This window comes from Genypterus blacodes, unplaced genomic scaffold (assembly GCF_046128005.1).
Source record: "Genypterus blacodes isolate CSIRO-AG114 ecotype Tasmania unplaced genomic scaffold, CSIRO-AGI_Gbla_v1 ptg000514l_1, whole genome shotgun sequence".
Taxonomy (NCBI): Eukaryota; Metazoa; Chordata; class Actinopteri; order Ophidiiformes; family Ophidiidae; genus Genypterus; species Genypterus blacodes.
In genome coordinates, this window is record NW_027467269.1 from 22501 (window position 1) to 37500 (window position 15000).

General features: G+C 48.7%; 3 protein-coding genes across 7 annotated transcripts in view; 2 read left to right on the top strand and 1 right to left on the bottom strand.

The window, feature by feature from the left end:
• Window positions 1–7607, top strand: part of LOC142990332 (mothers against decapentaplegic homolog 4-like) — a 10758-nt gene extending 3151 nt beyond the window's left edge. For 4 of the 5 annotated variants that reach the window (XM_076140085.1, XM_076140084.1, XM_076140086.1 and 1 more), the window contains 9 exons: window positions 1480–1654; window positions 1779–1910; window positions 2289–2474; window positions 3435–3581; window positions 4498–4551; window positions 4677–4860; window positions 5153–5321; window positions 5854–5974; window positions 6161–7607. In XM_076140085.1, the coding sequence (XP_075996200.1) occupies window positions 1480–1654; window positions 1779–1910; window positions 2289–2474; window positions 3435–3581; window positions 4498–4551; window positions 4677–4860; window positions 5153–5321; window positions 5854–5974; window positions 6161–6372 (1380 nt within the window). In that variant the 3' untranslated portion in view covers window positions 6373–7607. The remainder of the gene's footprint in view (window positions 1–1479; window positions 1655–1778; window positions 1911–2288; window positions 2475–3434; window positions 3582–4497; window positions 4552–4676; window positions 4861–5152; window positions 5322–5853; window positions 5975–6160) is intronic. The other variant, XM_076140087.1, reaches the window with a different exon arrangement.
• A 410-nt stretch (window positions 7608–8017) lies between these two features.
• Window positions 8018–11741, top strand: anp32e (acidic (leucine-rich) nuclear phosphoprotein 32 family, member E). The gene is made up of 7 exons (XM_076140088.1): window positions 8018–8202; window positions 9473–9622; window positions 10184–10306; window positions 10420–10579; window positions 10921–11057; window positions 11168–11231; window positions 11316–11741. The coding sequence occupies exons 1-7, from the start codon at window positions 8149–8151 to the stop codon at window positions 11399–11401; spliced, it is 774 nt and encodes a 257-aa protein (XP_075996203.1). The 5' UTR covers window positions 8018–8148; the 3' UTR covers window positions 11402–11741.
• An 875-nt stretch (window positions 11742–12616) lies between these two features.
• Window positions 12617–15000, bottom strand: part of plekho1b (pleckstrin homology domain containing, family O member 1b) — an 8292-nt gene continuing 5908 nt past the window's right edge. The window contains exon 6 of the mRNA XM_076140092.1: window positions 12617–15000. This exon is cut by the window's right edge and continues 1104 nt beyond it. The gene's annotated coding sequence lies outside the window, so the exon portion shown is untranslated.

Below are 15000 nucleotides of genomic sequence, written 5' to 3' on the forward strand. Positions count from 1 at the left end.
ACCCTCAGACCCTCCTCAGTGACCTCTGAAACCTTCTTAAGAAGCCCTTAAACCAGGGGTTGGCACCCCGCGGCTCCGGAGCCTCAGGCGGCTCTTCAGCCCCTCTGCAGTGGCTCCTTGTAGATTTGAAGTTCTGAGCTGACATTGTTGTGTAACACGATTTACAAGTTATAAATACTGATAGCATGATTATAATCCCCCCCTCAGACCGGGGGGTCGCAGCACAAATTGTGAGGCTGGGTTCTATAGAATCTTTTTCACATCTTATGGGACCTTATCAAGAACTTCTGGAACTTTCTTAACTATTCTAGATACTCACTCAGAACCCACGTTAGACAAACATTAGACTCAACAACAGCCTCTGTAGCCAATGAAAACACCTCAAGCTCAACTGAGAACCCTGTTCCCTTCTTCTCAAACCAGGAAGCCTTTTTAAGAACCCTGCAGCACTCAATCAGTGAACCCTCATCCCAAACCAGTGGGACCTTCTCCAGCACCTCTAAACTCTTTCTACTCATTAAGAACTCTGGTGAAAACTTCTGGAACCTTCTCACAAGAGACTGTGGATTTCACAACCAAACAGTAACACAGAAAGGCTGCTGAGTGCATCTGCCCTGACAGGCAGAGAGAGGAAACTGTGTGTGTGTGTGTGTGTGTGTTTGCCTCAGCCTGAAGGAGCAGGAGGAGGAGGAGGAGGAGGAGGAGGAGGAAGGGCAGGCTGGCTTGTTTTGTCTGAAATACAGGAAAGGGGCAGGGTTATGTTAAGCCAGACTGTCTGTGTGTGTGTGTGTGTGTGTGTGTGTGTGTGTGTGTGTGTGTGTGTGTCTCAGACAGGGAGAGGAAGGGAATGTGTACATGTCTAGGTTTTGTGCTTGGATCTCATACCACAGAGTGTTTTGTGTGTCTTCACTCTGTTATTCAGTTACAATGCCTTTTTTCTTCTTCTTCTCCTTCTTCTTCTTCTTCTTCTTCTTCTTCTTCTTCTTTTCTTCTTCAGATGAGGTGCTAAATGAGGCAATCAAAGCAGAGTGTTTCAGTAAGGAGGCCTTGACCTCCATTAGTGCCTGGTGTGGTGGTGTGTGTGTGTGTGTGTGTGTGTGTGTGTGTGAGTGCGTGAGTGTGTGTGTTATGTCTGTGGTGTCTTATCCCTGCCCTTCACCTGTGCGCACACACACACACACACACACACACACTCTGATCTCAGACATGCTGTCATGGTTGTGGTTCAGACTGTTGGGCTAAGTCTGCATCACCATACACACAGACACACAGACACACACGCACACACAGTCATAGAACCGAAAATGTGACCTTTAACCCAAAACCTCACAACAGGACCAAACCACACACACATCAGCCCATACACTCTCTCTCTCTGTTTGCTCTCTGACTGTTTCCTGTGTGCCTGTCTCTCTGTCCGTCTTTCTGTGTGTGTGTCTGTGTGCCTGTCTGTCTGTCTGGGTGTCTGTCTGTGTGCAGGTAGCGGGCAGGAAGGGCTTCCCTCATGTGATCTATGCTCGTCTGTGGCGTTGGCCTGACCTGCATAAGAACGAACTCAAACACGTCAAGTTCTGTCAGTTTGCCTTCGACCTGAAGTACGACAGCGTGTGTGTGAACCCCTACCACTATGAGAGGGTGGTGACCCCCAGCATCGGTGAGACACACACACACACACACAAGCACGCACAAGCACGCACAATAGTAGAGACACTAACTTCGCTCTTCTCTCCTCTCCTCTCCTCTCCCCTCTTCTCCTCTCCTCTCCTCTCCCCCCTCAGGTCCTCCGTCTGCTCTCATTAAGGAGGAGTTCATGCAGGACTGTCTGCAGATGGACCTGCCCCCCCTCTCAGACCCTTACAGCCAGCCCCGCCCAGCCAGCATGTATCCCAGGATGCCCCTCTCCCCACCAGGTCAGACTGTTTGGGATCACACTGCTGAATATATGGTTTACCACTGAAGCAGGAGCACCTGAATGCCCCGTCTGTTCAGGTCTCTGAGGGCCCGGATCACTTCAGAACCCCCAGAGTCCTCAGAGGATCCAGACCCCCGATCGGCCTGCGCACCATGGAGGGCTGTGAGTGTGGGTCAGTGTGACCCTGCAGAGCCCCGGCCCTCTGTGGAACCTGGTCTGGGAGGACCCTGTTCCTGCTTAGGGGTCAGGGGTCACATGATCTAAGTGTGTGTTTGAACTGAGCAGTACAGCAGCAAGGGGACGTCCTGTGTTTATGTAGATGGAACATCTGGCTGCTGAGTAGAGTTAGTTTAGTTTTGTTGTGTGTGTCTTACAGGCAGCAGCTCCATGACCCCCATCACCAGTGAGGGCCAGGGCCCCCTTCAGATTTCTCCGCCCCAGAGCCAAGCAGGCCCCGCCTCCCCACCTCAGCCCAACCCCCCTCTCACTCCCCAGCCTCCCCACACTCCCACTCCCACCCAACATCAGCAGAGCCCAGAGTACAGCAGCACCGCCAAGCCCGGTACTACATCAGTACTACATCAGAACTACATCAGCACTACATCAGTACTGTACGACATCAGCACTACATCAGCACTACATCAGTACTACATCAGAACTACCTCAGTACTACATCAGTACTACATCAGTACTACATCAGAACTACATCAGCACTACATCAGAACTACATCAGAACTACATCAGAACTACATCAGCACTACATCAGAACTACATCAGAACTACATCAGCACTACATCAGTACTACATCAGCACTACATCAGCACTACATCAGAACTACATCAGCACTACATCAGAACTACATCAGAACTACATCAGAACTACATCAGCACTACATCAGAACTACATCAGAACTACATCAGCACTACATCAGTACTACATCAGCACTACATCAGCACTACATCAGAACTACATCAGCACTACATCAGCACTACATCAGTACTACATCAGCACTACATCAGTACTACATCAGCACTGCATCGTTACTGTACTACATCAGAACTACATCAGAACTACATCTGTACTGTACTACATCAGAACTACATCAGAACTACATCAGTACTGTACTACATCAGAACTACATCAGAACTACATCAGAACTACATCAGAACTACATCAGTACTGTACTACATCAGAACTACATCAGAACTACATCAGAACTACATCAGAACTACATCAGTACTGTACTACATCAGAACTACATCAGTACTGTACTACATCAGAACTACATCAGCACTACATCAGAACTACATCAGTACTGTACTACATCAGCACTACATCAGTACTGTACTACAGCAGTACTACATCAGTACTTCACCAGTACTACACCAGTACTACATCAGCACTGTACTACATCAGTACTCTCAGATCCTGCCTGGGAGGAAGAGTACCTTGTGTTGTGACTTGTACTCTTCGTGCTAACAGACGGGTTCTTACCTCATCTGTTTCCTGTTTGACTCTGCAGCCGCCTGGACAGGCAGCAGCACGGTCGCCTACAGCCCCGCAGGGCCCCAGCAGAGTGGGCGGAGTCACCAGCAGCAGACAGCATTACATCCTCCTCATCATCACCATCATCATCATCATCATCATCACACTCCCAACACTCATTTCTGTATGACATCATCTTCTGCTAGATAGATCATTTCCTAGCACACTAGCTAGCAAGTTGTCGGCTAGCTGTGAAGTGGATGAGTTGCTCACACTGCTCGGTGTGTGTGTGTGTGTGTGTGTGTGTGTGTGTGTGTGTGTGTGTGTGTGTGGGGCGGTGGGGGGTGTTTGGTTTGGTCACCTGTTTGGTTTGGTCACCTGAGAGTTCAGTGCCGCTAGAGAAGTTCATGACCTTTGTAGCATTTCCTCCTGGTCTGGCTTGTGTGATTACATCATACATGTGTACAGGTATGAACCTAGCATAACATGTTGTTGTTATTGATAAGTAACACATGTTTCCTGTTCAGATGTCTGAGCTCATAAATGTTCTGATAAGATGAAATTTTATTATCCCGAGGGAAATTACTGTGGTGAAGGTGGTGTCAGCAGGTCTCAGAAGGTCTCAGGAGCTCTCAGAAGGTCTCAGAAGCTCACAGGAGCTCTCAGAAGGTCTCAGGAGCTCTCAGAAGGTCTCAGAAGCTCACAGGAGCTCTCAGAAGGTCTCAGGAGGTCTCAGAAGGTCTCAGGAGATGTCAGGATGTTCTGCTGCATATAGGTGTGATACTGTGATGTACTTAGGGCTGGGGTAGCTCAGTCCATAGGGGAATCGGCTTGGGAGCTCGCCAGTTTGAATCCCCGAATGGACTAAGAAAGAAGTGTGGACTGGCAGCTGGAGAGTTGCCAGTTTGCCGAGGTGCCCTTGAGCAAGGTATCATGGCAGCTCTGCCCAGACCCCTCTGTAATGCATGTGTGTGTGTGTTGTGATATGTAAGAGGGCCACACAAGACAAAGTTCAGATGAGGCATTAGCATGTGATCTTCTTCTTCTTCTACTGCAGTATATCAGGTCCACTGTGACTCTGTGTCACTTTGTTCCCTCAGGGTCGCAGCATCACAGCACGCCGCCGTTTCCACAACCAGTGTCCAACCATCCAGGTACACCGAGCGAGAGCGTGCGTGTGTCCGGTGTGTGTGTGTGTGTGTATGTGTGTGCGTGTGTGTGTGTGTGCGTGTGTGTCTGTGCTCACCTCCCTCTCCCCTCCTGTCCGTCTCTGTCTCAGGTCCTGAGTTCTGGTGCTCGGTCTCGTACTTTGAGCTGGACGTCCAGGTGGGTGAGATGTTTAAGGTGCAGTCCAGTTGTCCCCTGGTGACGGTGGACGGGTATGTGGATCCCTCAGGTGGGGATCGGTTCTGTCTGGGTCAGCTTAGCAACGTGCACCGAACTGCTGCCAGCCACCGTGCCAGGTGAGGAACATTTCACCTGCCATTCTACTACATGTAAAGATCTTCATCATCTTCACCTCTGAACTCTGTGTGTTCCTCTGTCAGTGTGTAGATGTTTGTGCTTCTCTTCAGGTGTGTAGGTCTTAGTTAAGTTTCTATAAGATAGAGATTCATGAATTGACCCTGTATTTTCAGGGTCAAAGGTCATAGGAACATTTTAATCCTATGTTTATTTATTTACATGAATATATTTGTATCAAAGTAAAGGTATAACTCCTCTGTCATGGTGTTCCTGTTTGTGTTTGGTCTGCAGGCTCCACATTGGTCGGGGGGTTCAGCTGGAGTGTCGGGGGGAGGGGGATGTTTGGATGCGTTGCCTTAGCGACCACTCAGTGTTCCTTCAGAGCTTCTACCTGGACAGAGAGGCCGGCCGGGCGCCAGGCGATGGTGTTCACAAGATCTACCCCGGGGCCTACATCAAGGTCACCTGTCTGTCTCTCAGCAGCCTTCTGTTCTAATCGGTTGTATTACTTTACAACCTATAACAACACTGTCTTGTGCACTCTCTACTTTATTCTCATAGACCATTAGATGAGGGTGCCGAAAACATAGAATGCGATGCGATCGACCCACATTGCCTTCGTGATCGACGTATTGGGCACCACTGGTCTAGTCTGTCTCTCAGCAGCCTGTCCTGTCTGTCTCTCAGCAGTCTGTCCTGTCTGTCTCTCAGCAGCCTGTCCTGTCTGTCTCTCAGCACTCTGTTCTCTCTGTCTCTCAGCAGTCTGTCCGGTCTGTCTCTCAGCAGCCTGTCCTGTCTGTCTCTCAGCAGTCTGTCATTTGTCTCTCAGCAGCCTGTCCTGTCTGTCTCTCAGCAGTCTGCCCTCTCTGTCTCTCAGCAGCCTGTCCTGTCTATCTCTCAGCAGGCTGTCCTCTCTGTCTCTCAGCAGTCTGAGCTCTCTGTCTCTCAGCAGACTGATCTGTCTGTCTCCTCCCACCTGTCTGTCTGTGCAGGTGTTTGACCTGAGGCAGTGCCACAGACAGATGCAGCAGCAGGCAGCAGCGGCTCAGGCGGCCGTGGTTGTTGGTGTGAATTCCGGGTCAGGCAGCGTGGGGGTGGTCAGTCCTGCTGTCAGTGAGTACAGATGTCCCTCTGGACAGACTGGACTATTTGATCTGTACATTTGAATGATAAGAACAAAGATGTCTCCTCATGTTCGTCCATCCTGCCTGTTTGTTTACTTGTCATGAACACGACAGCCTCACGGGGGCGCTAGCCTGTAGATAGACAGGTAAAGTGTCTCTTCCCGTCTGTCCTCAGGTGTGTCCTCAGCAGCGGGTCTGGCCGTGGATGACCTGCGCAGGTTGTGTATTGTGCGTCTAAGCTTTGTTAAAGGTTGGGGGTGTGATTATCCTCGGCAGAGCATCAAGGACACCCCCTGCTGGCTGGAGGTGCACCTGCACCGAGCGCTGCAGCTGCTGGACCAGGTGCTGCACACGCTGCCGCTGCAGGATCACACACACACAATCTAAGACACAACACACATGTGCACACACACTCGCTGTGTGTTCTTCACAATGCTGTTTTCCTGCTAGACAGTTTTCTTCTTTGTTGGTGTCTCAGGCCTGCAGTTTCTCAGAATGGGAAGAATGCTAAAGAAACAGAACGCTGCAGCGCCCCCTAGATGCCCAAATGACTGGTTTGACTTTTATCTTTTATAACTAAATGTATTTTCCTGTGAGCAACAGCAGAGCAGGCAAATCAGACAACAACAAACACTGCACAAGGTTTACTCTCTGAACCAAAGCTGTTTGGTTTCCACCTTTTTGAAGAAGGACGTGATTGATTGATTGATTGATTGATTGCTTGATTGCTTGATTGATTGGTGACACCATTGATATCATGTTCTCTCTCAGATGTGTGAGAATGTGGCCTTTGTAAGCTGAGGATACAGAAGTTAAGATAAGATACTTTATTTGATCAGATCAGTGTTATCACACGTGATTAGAAATGTGTCTTGCACCCCCTCTTACATGTCACACACACACACAAACACATGCATTACAGAGGGGGTGCAGGGCAGCCATTCTACGGCACCCCTGCAGCAGTTGGGGGTTCGGTGCCTTGCACACGGGCACCTCGGCAGTGCCCTGGAGGCAAACTGGCAACGATCCAGCTGCCAGTCCACCTTCTTGGTCCTCTGGACAGACTGGACTGGATGGGGAAATCATGCAAACCAACAACATTTTCATACTGGAAAGTGAAAATGAGAGCAGATGAATATGGACAGCACCACCATTACACTTTGATATGTGAGACATGTAATGGACTTTTTAAACTTCTGAAATGACTGACAGGTCTTTATGTTTCATATTTGGTTTATCTGTTTGTTTACTGTTAATTTAAAAAAGGCATGTCTGCATGCACGATACATTTACCATCAAACTGCAGCTTTTGTTTTTACCCCTTATTTTGTATTTTCCTTTGTTTTATTTTTCAAATATTGACTTGATTTGAGATTGATTTGACTGCTTGCTGTCATTTCCTCTCACGAAGATGCTTTATGGTGATTTGTTGTTGCGCTGCAATGTGAAGCTCCACACTCTGATTATTTATTCTGTCATCAGGTTTATTCTGTTCATCAAATTCTAGCTGGAAACTTTGCAGCTTTAATGGCCTTTTTAAGACTTTTATAATGAAACTGTCTGTAAATCAAAAATCATTCACTGTCCAGAATTCAACTTTTCTGAATAAAAACTAAATGAGAGCCTTTTTCTCTTATTTCACTTTCTGCTGCTTGAAGCTCTTTGATCAGTTACATTACTGAAACTACTGTAAGTCCTGTTACTGTTAAACTCAGCTGCTGGAACTGAACCGCTGTGGCTCAAACTGTGGCTCAAGCTGCGGTCTGACTGTGGAACTGTGAAGAACTTTGAGCCAAATGGCGCCAATGAGGACAAAGAGTGGCCGTATGTTAAGTTTAAATGTTTGGTGCGAGTCTTCCTATTGGTTACCAGTTGGTAACGCCTTCCGCATGCAAGCCAATAGAGCTGCAGAGTTCTGTATTATGAGCCTCTGTAGGCGGTACTCAGTGACTGACCTCTTTCCCGACCAATCAAGAAGCGAGATACAAACGTATCTGCATATTAATGATCCCGGGGCGTGGCTTGTGTTGGGAGGTCGGGCTCGTGTGAACATGGAGGCTCAGTGAAGGCCCCTGTGAGCGCGCGCCTGACTCTGACGCTTCTCTTACACTTTTCATTTCTTATTCTTTCATTTTTTTTGGCCACTTTGCTTACAATTTAAACATGGAGATGAAGAAAAGAATCAGCTTGGAGTTGAGGAACAGAAGTCCAGCGGAGGTATGTAGCACATAGAGCGCTCTGTTATTTATTTATTTCCCGAAGAAATTGGTGAAGGATGCGGACGGAGCGGGTCGACATGACGGCGCTGAGCGGGACGGGACGGGACGGGACGGCGGCTCTGGCTCTGGCTCCGGCTCCGTCCGCTCCGGCGGCGCGTTTAACCTTCATCCCGACATTTTGACCCAGAAGCGCGAAGGCTGCGCTAACAACGGGATTAAAATGGAGGATGTCCTCCGTGAAGGCGGCAGCCGCGCGCACCGACTTCTGGCTCGCGGGGCAGCCGGTGCCTCGCCCCGCATCGTTAGCATCCAGGCTAACGGGCTAACGGGGAGCCGAACCGGAGCCCAGCCCGCAGAATAGCACCGTGCGCGGGCACAGCTCGCATCCGACGCGCCGCTAAACCTCCCGAACAGCGGCTGCTCGACTCATTAACCGGAGTGAAGCCGCGGTAAAGTTACGGTAACATCACGTATCAAATATGATTGAAACGCAAGGCTACATTTGCGTTATCAGCTTCGAGAACGTCCAAAGAGCCCAAACATAAGGAAACTCGTCTGTTGCTCCAGAATAGAGTCTGAAATAAAACCAAATAAATAAATACAATAAGTGAACATCCACCTGAGCCGCTGCTGACAGCAAGGGAGCGTCTGAAAATGACCCGCAGAGCTACAAACGTCTACGAACACAAGGCACTCCGCCTAAAGAAGGACGAGCAACAATGATATCATGGTACTGTCTGGATTTTTATAAACCTTTGCGTAAATGTCTTATATTTGTCGGTTCTGTCTGCCAAAGGCACCTGAAGCCTCCTGTGCTGCTGTGGGCCGTGACCCTGCAGCTGGACTCAGTCATTTGAGTCTGTAACAGGAAGTGACGGAGCACAGGACAGCCCTAACCCTAACCCTGTACAGGTGCACTTCCCACTTCAAAATCATTCAAATCAAATCATCATTCAAACATGCCAGGGCCGAGCGCTGATGGACCGTCCAGCAGATGGCGCTAATGCAGCTGCATGGATGCCAGACGTCAGAATATCAACATTAGGATAATCGTGATGGTAGAGGAGTTGTTTGTGTCTGGTGCTTTGTTCTTAAAACTTTGTTATTCTTCAACGTGAGACAAATCTGTTTTGTGATGTAATCGAATCAGAACTCTGCATTCTAAACCTGAAAGTGTTGGAGACGTCAGAGGCGAGTGAGACGTGATTGATCAGTGATGGATCAGAGCTGCTCCACTGTGATTGATGGGCCGCTTGTTCTGTGGTCAGGTGGCAGAGTTGGTTGTGGATAACTGTCGCTCCGGTGATGGAGAGGTGGAAGGTCTGACAGATGAGTACACAGAGCTGGAGATCCTCAGCATGGTGAACGTGGGCCTCACCTCGCTCGCCAAACTACCCTCGCTGCCCAAACTACGCAAGGTCAGTACGCCCCTTTGTCAGCTGGTGAGAGGATGTTACATGTTTACGTGTCTGTGTTGAGCAGGAAGCAAGTCTTACTTCTACTAAACAAAGCAGAGGAACCTTCAGGCTCTCCACATGAGAAGATGGAGCAGGACCAGGGCACCTACAGTACTCTAACAGGGACAGCAACAGACACACACACACACACACACACACACACACACACACACACACACACACACACACACACACACACACACACACACACAGAATCCCGATGGATCCAGCAGACTCTGGTGAAGCAAAGGAACAAACATCTGGCTGGGCTGTGAATGTGATGGAACAGTGAGGAAGAAGATTGAAGAAGAAAGCACCAGAGCTCTGAAGAGGATCTGATAAGAACCACAACAAACACGTTGAATAGTTCATGGATGTTCAGACAGTGGGGCTCTTCAGGTTTATGTTTGACATCAGTGCTGTAACTTTGTTTATGTAAGTAGCTTTACCTGAGCTGGACCCTGACCCCCTGACCCCCCTACCCCCCTGATGTGGACCCTGACCCTCAGTCTTGTGTCTCAGCTGGAGGTCAGTGATAACACCATCCCTGGGGGTCTGGACACGCTGGTGGAGAAATGTCCCAACCTGACGTACCTGAACCTGAGTGGGAACAAGATCAAGGAGCTGAGCAGCATTGAGGCTCTGGTAAGCTACACACACACACACACACACATGCACACACACACGCACACACACACACACATGTATGTGTCTGAGGTCTTCTTTCTAAATGTCTCCTGGTTCTTTGCACTCTGCAGCAGAACCTGAAGAACCTGAAGAGTCTGGACCTGTACAGCTGTGAGGTCACCACGCTGGAGGATTACAGGGAGAGCATCTTTGAGCTGCTGCCTCAGGTCACCTACCTGGACGGATACGACCAGGAGGACAACGAGGTCCCCGACTCAGAGGCCGATAACGGTGAGAGGCTGTGGCTCATCTGTCAGCTTTGACCCAGAGAGGTTTCCTCTGAAGCTCTGAGCGATGCAGCCGCCTTGTGTTGTTGTTCCGTTCTTCTTCTATGAGACATCAGCTCGTTTCTGCTTTGGCCACCAGGGGGCGCCGCTCCTCTTAGCTCCTCTTAGCTCCTGGAGAAGTGTGGAAACATCAAAGACTGTGACTTCATACATGCAAAGTGTTTCTCTTCTAAATGAAACAAAGACACCTGACTGAAGGACTGCAGGTGTTTACTTCCTTCCTGACATTTAGGAGCACAGATGCATGATGGGAAATGGCTGAGACAGTGTGACGTTTTGTTTCAGATGAGGATGATGAAGCTGGTCCACATGGAGTCGATGATGACGAAGATGAGGAGGACGATGATGAGGATGAGGCCTCAGAAGGGGATGATGATGAGGAGGAAGTCGGCTTGTCCTACCTGATGAAGGAGGGTATCCAGGTGTGTGTGTGTGTGGGGGGGGGGCTTTATGTTGGTGTCATTCACATTGTCACCACTGAGAGGTGCACAAGAATCCCTCAGTCAGTGTTTGTCTCACTGCTTCCTGTTAGGATGAAGAAGATGATGGAGACTATGTGGAAGAGGAGGAGGAGGAAGAGGAGGAGGATGATGGAGGTATGGAGCTGACAGAGTGAAGGAAACCCCGGAGCTCCTGTTGGATCTGTGTTCATTCATGTCTCTGTCTCTGTTTGTCCTCAGACGAGGACACTTCTGCTGTCCAGGGGGAGAAGAGGAAGAGGGATGCTGAGGATGAGGGGGATGATGGAGATGAAGATGATGAGTAGTTTGTCCTCCTCCTCTCTCGTGGTGTCATCCCTACCTTTCCTCCAGTGACCTCTGACCCCGCTGGGTAGAATGCTGTGTTCAGGACTTGTTGTTGTTAATCACATGAATGGACTTTTTTTAACCCTGTGTTACCACGGTAACCCTGATCCAAACGTTATAACGGAAAGCAGGTTGTAACTGAGGTCCGGCCTGTTTCCTCCCCGGTGGTGTAAATAGATCTGTAGGGTTTTAGCTCGTGGTGAAACGTGAAGCTCGGCCTCTCGGCTTTCTTTTATTTTTTTATTCCTCCTGGTTGTGCAGTAATCTTGAGTGTTTTTCAATAAAAAACGTCTGATCTGACCGCTGTGTGGGCGTGTCTGTTCTGATGCGGGCGTGGCCTGGCTATATGTGGGACATTTCTCCTCTGGACAGGAAGTTGCAGCGTGGGCTGTGACCTCATCGCCTGTCTGCCCTCACATCTGAACCAGCAGGGCCAGCCTGACTGACCTCTGACCTCTGCCTGGGCTCTGTCCCGCAGGGTCACAAGCTGCACGCTGACTCAGCATTGTCGTGGGCCTGCAGCTGTTTCCATAGAGACGGCTGTAAAGCAGAAAGTATCTTTTGCATCACGTTTGCATGTAAAGAAAACAACATGTCTTGTTCCTCGTCTGTTTGTCTTTACAGTGCTCCATCTAAACACGCACACGCACACGCACACGCATACACGCACGCACGCCAGCAGAACATCAGGGGGCTGAAGCAAAGCAGCCCAGAGAGACACCTGTCTGTCTGTCTGTCTGTCTGTGATCTTGTTACATTTTAAGACCTGGTGCCTGTACCACACAGGAAGCTGTGACTGACCTCTGACCTCAGCCTTGCTTACAGAAGCTGGTTTGACAGTCTAAATATGAATATATATATATATATATATATATATTTAATAAACTGTCTGTCTGCCTTCACCCAGAGCCTGTAAGTTAGTAAAGACTCCCCCCCCCCCCCCCCCCCCCCCCCCCTACAGAGACGTCATGGGGATCCTGCAGGTACGGTGACGCTGTTTAACAAAAAGCTCCAGTATCTGCTGCTCTGGACCAGGCCAGCTGTGGGCCATCAGTTACCATGGCGACAGAGTGAGATCAGAAGTGAGTCAGCTTCTCTCACACACACACACACACACACACACACACACACACACACAGTTATATGGATAAGAAATGTGAAAGGAAAGTTTGTGGTTTTGGTTGTGTCTTTATTTATGAACTGCTCAGCTGCTTCACAGTACAACTTCACTACATTTCCCATCACCCCCTGGGGCTTTAAGGCTACAGGGGCTCACTGGACAGTAGAGACATAAACGTTGACTTTAGGGGGGAGAAGCTGGCAGGCTGCAGCTTCAGGAACAAGCCCTAAACATCGCAACTCTGATCTGAACACAAAACAAATCTGTGAATCCAGGAAGTAGAAGATCCATGTGCTAAGCTAAGTGTGATAAAGATGATTAAACTACCTGACATGCTAACACGCATGACTTTGAGCGTTGCGTCGGGTTGGAAGTTCATACATGAACAGAACTCAGGTACCCGGAAGTCAAATGAACACAAAATCTTTGGGAAAAGTCATAAAAGTTTCAGAGATATGATTGAGATGAATCTGTCTGTGTGTGAATACAGAGCTCAGTCAGGACGACGTTAAGTTTGCTCACTCGCTCGCTCCGAACACGTCCCAGCGAGCCTCCTGCTTCAGCTGCTACAAACACAGGGACGTTTAGCTGTGGAGGTCAAAGGTCAGAGTGTGGTTGAAGCCACAAACAGCTTGTTCAGCATCCTCCATCTTCACTGAGCAGAATGTTGGAACCAAACCTTCATTCAATCAATCAAAGTTCTTCTGCCCTTTCACATTTTCTTTGGTGACTTTGTTGTTTTATTGCTTCCAGTTTAAAAGCTACAAAATGTTTAGAAAAATAAACTTCTGAGCAGCGAGGAGATGTCAGAGATGTTTGAGCTCTGTCCTGGGACAGACTGACATGCTCACATCCTAGTCCGTTCAAGCCCCGCCCACCCTGACTGGATAAAACCAAACAGTCGGCGTGTCTGCTACAATAAGCTAAGCTACTAAATCAACTACTTTAAATGTAGCTTTCCAGTTTTTTATGTTATTTTGCTATTTTGTAAGATTGCTGCCAAATAAAATGTGCTTTCATAAGGATCAGCAGCAGCACAGAGCGCCCCCTAGGCTGCTACTGCTGTAAGACAAGTACCTCAGCATACCAACATCTGGAACCATTCCCTGGGTACAGTTGGCATAGTTAGAGAGCAGAATGAGTCAGAACCAGTCCACTTCCTGAATCTTTGCATTGTCCAGTGCCTCCTGCAGGAAGTCCAGTGTGTCCACGAACATTCACATTCTGAGAGAAGAAGAAGAAGAAATCAAGCTGGAGTGTATCTGAGGGTTTAACCACAGCGTCCGTCCAAAAATGTGAGAAAGTAGAGAGGCCACTTCCTGTTTCACACGTCAACAATGTCAAATCATCTCCAGGCGCGATAAGAGCCTGGACCTGGACCTGAAGGACCTCATTAGAGACGCTGATGTCTGCTGTGCTGGCGGCATATTGGGGTTTTCTGGCAGGTTGCCAGGTTTGATTGTAATCTCCGACTCTCCAGCAGCGTTTCTTTTCTCCTTGGCCTGGATTCTAACCAGAAGTCACATTGTTACATCGCCCACGAACATGAAGTGAAGAAATCCTACATGAATGATAGTTTAGGGTTGTGGCTCAGACCCTCACACAGACTTCCAGCTTGTTTGTGTCACCTGATACCAACGGACCAATCAGGTCCCGCTGGTCCGAGTCCAGCTGGAGGAACACGACTCCTTCTCCGTCACGCAGCAGGTTTGGTTTCACCCTCTCTGCTTTTTAGGTGTTTGGTTTTTTCCCTGCTCCTTACATGAACACCAAATCCACCATCAACCCCCAAAAGCTAAACAATTGCAAACCCACAACTAACTAACAATTATTAAAGTGAATAAATTAATAAAAGTGTAAAAGTGAAACATAAGAACTCCATCTATCAGACGGCAGATGTTCACAGGCCTTCAGCCATCAGACCACAGATGCTGGAGGAACATCCAGATGTGCAAAGTAAATGTGAAGAGACAGAAGGACTGAGGCTGAGACATGATCACATCCACACGCGTGTCGCCTGAGTCCAAACCCTTGGTTCTTGGCACGTTTTCATTCTGTACATCAATCAACCAACTCATTGCAAATTCTGAGGTGTTTGCTTTCTGGTTGTTGCTAAGGACACTTGAGCAACAGACAGACTCGGTGGAGAACCTTTAAGAATGTCCTGAACTTCTTCAAAAGCCCTTAAGTATGAAACCTGATTGAAGGGGATTTTGTAACAATGGGACTGAAAGCAGCAGGTTGTTGTTGGCGCCCTCTAAGGTGGTGTTCATGCCACTGCCTCTCTCCTGGTGGTCTCCTTGGTTACCACACTTCCTCCCGCAGCCAGTCGACTTCCACATGGCGACTCTAACGCTGTTTCATTCTTGTTTATCTGTGGAGCGCGCTGAGATGAAACTGCTCGGTTCATTTAGTTTAAAGTTTCTACTCAAAACAAAG

Bases quoted from the DNA above. Each gene is read 5' to 3' on its own strand.
- anp32e (XM_076140088.1), top strand. From the start codon at position 8,149: ATGGAGATGAAGAAAAGAATCAGCTTGGAGTTGAGGAACAGAAGTCCA. The intron at 11,058-11,167 runs GTGTGTGTGTGT...GCTTCCTGTTAG, and splicing joins TGATGAAGGAGGGTATCCAG to GATGAAGAAGATGATGGAGA. The intron at 11,232-11,315 runs GTATGGAGCTGA...GTTTGTCCTCAG, and splicing joins AGAGGAGGAGGATGATGGAG to ACGAGGACACTTCTGCTGTC.